Source organism: Anneissia japonica, unplaced genomic scaffold (genome assembly GCF_011630105.1).
Source record: "Anneissia japonica isolate Jap-2015-1 unplaced genomic scaffold, ASM1163010v1 scaffold1826_len1998817_cov189, whole genome shotgun sequence".
Classification (NCBI taxonomy): domain Eukaryota; kingdom Metazoa; phylum Echinodermata; class Crinoidea; order Comatulida; family Comatulidae; genus Anneissia; species Anneissia japonica.
In genome coordinates this window covers 616957-623023 of record NW_022742159.1, presented here as the reverse complement: position 1 = coordinate 623023, position 6067 = coordinate 616957, and the positions used below count along the sequence as shown (strand labels likewise).

Genomic DNA, 6067 nt, shown 5'->3' with positions numbered 1-6067 from the left:
GTATGAGAGGTTGTAAAAGCGAGTCAATGTATCCTGACAAATACTCGGTAAGTGTACCGATAACCGATACAATCAGTCTACCGGGAGGGATGATTTTGTGTGTCCTGACTAGGTTGAACCATTTAACCTGTTCAGATGATGGAATACTTACATTAACAGTGGGGAAGAGTGAATTAAGTTTATCAGATAGAAGCTTGGGGAGTTTGTGAAGTTTCGGGATAGTGTAGAATGTGTTAGGGCGGGGTCTGAGGGGAATAAGGTCCTTAACTAAACCACGAGTTTTAGCAGATAACTCAGTACAAGTAGTACGGTACAAGTCAGTACAAGTCAGTGCATTACAGTGAAGTTCAGTGGGATCAACATCAAGAAGTAGCTTATAAAATTGTTCGAAAGTTGAGTTTCGGCTTCTGCTACGTAATCGGAAATGTTCATTATCTGTCTCTTATACACATCTAGATGTGTATAAGAGACAGGGTCCTGGCGCCACCCCTGGGCAGAAACGTAAAACAGATATTGTCTGGAATGAAACCTAACAACTACTCGGTGACGGCGAGCGCACAGCTAGCCACGGTTTTCTTCTACAAATCAAAATGATGTTGTTCGTGGGACCTTAGCAACAAAATCCAAGGGGCGGGGCTTAGCGGAAGGTCTGTTGGGTTTTCAGACGTGAAGATTAAAAGGTTAAATCAAAAACGAGTAACTCTTGCAGTTACCGTGTTATGTCGTTGATCTCGAAAAGTACTCCCATACTCTAGAGGACGTCCTTTAAAAATTAGATGACGGTAAAAGGCGTTCGTGTCCCTATTCGCTATAACGCATGTTCGAGTTTCGAACGCAATTTTGTAAAAGTCCCTAACGCTATTCGATTTTCAATAGAGCGCCCCTATCGTGGTAGCAGTATCCATCATTCCTCCATCTGATTTACCCTTTCCGCCATCTTTAATTGACAATGTGTTTACGCTCCCGTTGTGTGTGTGTGGGGGGGGGGGGGAAGTAGACACAACTTCCTTTAAAATGTTGATGTGTTTCCTTGTTTTCTGTGTGTGTATGCTTTGTGTGTTTGGTATTCAAACTGACAAGACATCGCTTCTTTTGATGCCTATGTAAACAATTTGTAATATGAAATTTGTTGTGGATTTTTTCTGAATAAATGTCAAATGTAATAGGAAAAGATTAAGTTGCAAAATATAACAGTACAGTAGATAGCGTTGAAGCTTCAATGTTTACCGGTTTCCGGAATTCATAGGCACGACGGGCGGACTTGTGTAAAATATAGACCACACGCAGGTAAGCATAATGCAGTATAATACTGTATGCATACATGTGTTATCAGTATATTCCGTATCCATAGCAATTTCATTTTATCCTCATACAGTAGACACATTCGGGACCAAAAAAAGTGTCCCCTTAAGTGGTGATAGGGGTTTTTGTCATGTTTTCATATAACGATGACATATACAATTCTTTATAATTTTATTTTTATTGACATAATTCATAGTTATAGCATTGCTTCTCTCTGCCCAGGATTATAAATGGGTACCAGTAGCTGCTGCAACTTTATGGGATACTCCCCCCACCCCAGGGAGCTTGAGTTTGTGTTGTTTAATTCAATGACCGGGGTAGTAATGTAAAGCGCTTAGAGGCCGTGTTGGCGTTAAGCACTATATAAATCTAACATTATTATTATTATTATTATTATTATTATTATTATTATTATTATTATTATTATTGTTATAGCAATAATTTTCAAGGCAAATACAATTCAAAATCAGCAGAAATATAATTAAAACAACAGTAGTTTTATATGTTCCTAATGCTGTTTCATGATGCAATGTTAATGAATGAATTATAATTCTATAAAAAGTACACGAAAAACGAAGAAAAAGAAATCCAAATTGTTGAGGGTCAAAATTGACAAGATTGGTTTATACGAAGTAACACATGCAGTTGTATGCCTTACCGATATTCACTCTAAGGATTTGGGGAGAAAATTCTGGTTTATTGCTCAAACTTCAAAATTCAGTTTTCAATTTAAATTTATTCAGAAAACCTCCGGAACAGAGAAGTAACAGAATACAGAATACAGAAACTTTATTAGTCCAAAAAAAGACTTGATTATTTTACTTGGTTCAAAATTCTTTTTGCAATTTCAGTTAAAATATTATTATTATTATTATTATTATTATTATCATTCTAACAAAAGCTCGCCCTTGACAAACAGCTTGGCCCCCTGGACCCCCACCGGGGGCCCTAGGCGGCCCCCTGGACCCCAACCAAGTGAGACTCAATTCGTTTCACTAGCCCCCCCCCCCTCTTCGGGGCGTTTAGCCCCTCCGTCGGGCAGGTCCTGGCGCCACCACTGACTCCCCCTGGACGGGACACTAGTCTGTCGCAGGTTAGTCCCCAGCAGTTTGCTGGTACCCATTGATACAGCTGGGTGGACTGAAGCAAAGTAGCTAAAGTGCCTTGCCCAAGGACACAAGCGAATCCGCACAGCGAAACCCCGACCTTACAATTGAAAGTCCGAACCGCAACCGCTGCGCCAAACTGCCGCTACTATGTTTGCTTATAGTATACAGTGTTTATTTACTCATTTAACATTATTATTTTTAGGCGCACTTTGGAACCAACGAACACTTTCAGTTAAAAAATGAATTTAGCCCAGATCTGATTTAGCCTCTTCGAATAATGAGCATGTATGTCGTACTGACCGTAATGATTATTGCTACAGGTTAGTGTATTCCACTCTCGTGTTCTGTGGGGAACTAACTGATCCTTTTCTGTTGTCTTCTATTGCCAAATGTTGTCCACAATCGGCCTACTATGGCAACAGATGCAGTCGTATTTAGAAGTCTTAAAATGGGGTGCGATGATCAGTTGAAGGTCGCTAATAAGGTGATTTTAGGTGATTTTTAACTACTTGACAGTAATTGGGGGGGGGGGGGGACTGGGGTACATGAGTAATTTTTAGAGGGGCTTGCGCCCCCTACCCACGTACGTTCTAGATACAGGACTGAACAGATGGTGTCTGAGCTAGGCTGAGAATGCAGCTTCCCGAAACACCCACCCCACCCAAATCTTGAGTGAATCTGTTACAGTATTTCTTTTGCGACCACTATCCACTGCAGTAGTGCTGGCGCTACCGTACAGGAAGAAGGAATCAAAATTACCGTGAACCTTTTAGCTACTACCAGAAAAGAAACACCACACACATCATTGCATCGTTTACAGGCAATTTGTGAAATTGTGGCACAGGGGCCGGTTTATACATAACTCACTCACATGTGCAAAAGTAATGGGGGTATCTAACTAAAACAAATTAAGCCAGCAAGCCAGACAAACAAACAAACAAACAAACAAACATGAGAACTACAGTAAGAAAAAGCAGCCGATGTGTCTTGCGAGCTCTTTTAATCAAAGCAGTAGACTAACACGAGCAAATCATGATTGATCCAATTCTAACAAGGGTTAAAATATAATTTCATTTTTTTCCTTTATGGCATCAGTCATGTTAAGATTTATCTTCTTTATTTCACATTCTTTGAAGCCAGGAGAGCATGGTAGGCCTATGGAAAGTTTGATACTAGGCCTACTGCATATGATTCCATCCGTCCCACTTTCGGCGGAGATTGTCCCGCTTTTGGGAGTCGTGTGTCCCGCTGTCCCGCCGAACCCCCACCCCCGAATTGTCCCGCTTCTCAACTTTTTTTTATAAATAAAAAATAATCAAGATAATACCCAAGATTAAACTCCCATTTCGGCTCGGTGTGTGGAGCATGTGCGACCACGAATAATAGAACAAGGTAGCTAAGCATGAGTAGGCTGTACCGTTGTTAAACACGAATCTTACAGTAGGCCCTGCTTTTACTGCAACATCATCTGTTTATTAGCAATTATTTTTATTAGTATTGTATTGTATTACTATTACAGTTTGAAATTTAAAATTTAGATTTATGAAATAAGTAGGCCTAGTCAAGTAGATTAGTTGGTTATGTTTCTTGTTTTTTGTTTCCATTTACATTATGCTTTGATCATGTTTATAATAATACATAGGCCTATATAAATAAATGAAAATATACTGAATGATGAAAAATTAAAGGAAATATAGGGCCTAGTATTATTTTCAAATTTCTTCTTTATATTTTTCTTATTCTTATCTATTTTAATCGCCGTTTCAGGCTTCTTTTATATTCACAGGGCCGACAAAATCACTTGCTAAGCCTATTTCTAGTTGCAGAACCTAACTAAAGAAATTAATATAGGCCTATAAGTAAAGTATAATTGAAGAAACGTTCCCACAAATATGTTCCCACAGTACTCTTGAGTTTAAGCAGACACATATGGTTTGTATTTTCTTGTTTGTTTTATTTCCATTGTGACACATTATAACCTGGTTCTTAATAGGCGGCCCGCGGGCCAGATTTGGCCCGCAAGCCAATTTAATTTGGCCCGTGAGGAAAATCCAAATAATAAAATATGATAAAAGTTCGATGAATATATTTTCAATCAAGTAAAGACTAAAACGTAAACAATGGGTAATGTGCATGGAGTGGTTTGAAAATGAGCAAGATGATATTATAGGCCATAAATAGAATAAATAGCAGGGGCGGATTTAGGGGGGGCGGCCCGGCCCCGGCCCCCCTTTTGGGAGGTAAAAAAAGAAAAAAAAAGGGGAAAAAAAGAGAAAAAGAAAAAAATGATGGCCAAGAATGCCTCAAATGTTATGTTCGGGCGTCTAGAACACAAAAATTTCGCGGGGGCATGCCCCCAGACCCCCTACGACAGTGTTGTCTCAATCGGCCCAACTTTCCGCCCCTGAATAGTGCCACAAATCGATTACTGGGTATTTTCTGTGGTCCTATTCTTCACTGTGTGCTTAAAACAAGCCGAAGATCTAAAATAAAACCCTGTAAACAGAACTATATATACATAAAAAAAATCCCAAGATTGCTACCGTATTAATTCTGCTAAATTTAACGTAGTAGCCCAAAGGAAGTAAAAACATAGACATGTTAAATTTTAAGGATTGCAGAGTTCTGATGCCTGATTCATGACCCATTGTAGAAGAAGCCCATTGTTATAAATTGTAGAGGTAAAACGTCTATTGGGTTTTATCGTCTAAGTCTAATTATAAGTCTACTAATATTTTACATGATAAATTATATTTGGGAATCACATTTTCCTATTTTTGCTTCTGCATCATGTGTCAGTATTTAACTTGAAATGCTTTTGTGTACAGTAGATACAGCAAATTGTGTTTATCTACTTTTTCTTGTGCTCTTGATCGCCTTGTTCTGTTGTTGTTCTATGGATTTGTAATTCTGAAATAAAAGATGAATGAATGAATGAATAAATAGACAGCTAGTGAACCAAACAACAGTGTTTATAATAATACATTTCGATTTCCTGCAAATAATACAGTTCTAACTCTGTGTTTTGTTCTGACTATTCGTCAATAGCCTTCTTTTCAAGTCATGCTTGGCTACGGCTGCGGTCAATATTATTACTTCACACGGGTAATAAAAAGTTGGTGTATCAACAGAGAGTGCTCATTAAAATATATTCCCTATATGATGCGGAAAACTGATATTTTGACTGACGACTGACTAATGACTAATGACACGTCCACACAGAAATTCCCCCCGACCCAATTTTAGGTTCTGACCGCTAGTGTAGGCCTGTATAATTTAAAAAGTAGGCCCTATAATTTCAAATTACGAAAAAAATATAGACCTATCTTACAGGAAAGAGTTTTACCCAGTACAATTGCTTTCAACTCAGCTTTTAACTCAGAGATTATCTTTGGCCCGTTCAGAAATCAACTCAAAAAATAATTTGGCCCTTCGAACCAATTAATTAATTATAAATATAGCGACCGAAAAGAATGCGCGACCACCGAAATGAACGCAATATACCTCTGGCGCATTCTAAGGCCTCACTCAGTGTGTAGGCTAAGGAGGGTACACGCCTAAGTTGTCTTAAAGTACGTTGTGTCCCGCTTTTGAACAAAGATGGCCGGAAATGGCACTTTCAGACTTAATTTTGAAAAATGTAGGTGTACACTGGG

At 38.7% G+C, this 6067-nt stretch overlaps 1 protein-coding gene across 4 annotated transcripts in view; it reads left to right on the top strand.

The window, feature by feature from the left end:
* The first annotated feature begins 1156 nt into the window (after window positions 1-1156).
* LOC117119020 (sialate O-acetylesterase-like) overlaps window positions 1157-6067 on the top strand; it is a 22939-nt gene continuing 18028 nt past the window's right edge. The window contains exons 1-2 of one of the 4 annotated variants that reach the window (XM_033263804.1): window positions 1157-1287; window positions 2614-2731. In XM_033263804.1, the coding sequence (XP_033119695.1) occupies window positions 2689-2731 (43 nt within the window). In that variant the 5' untranslated portion in view covers window positions 1157-1287; window positions 2614-2688. Of the gene's footprint in view, window positions 1288-2598; window positions 2732-2796; window positions 2906-6067 lie in introns of those variants that run through there. The other 3 variants (XM_033263805.1, XM_033263806.1, XM_033263803.1) reach the window with 3 other exon arrangements.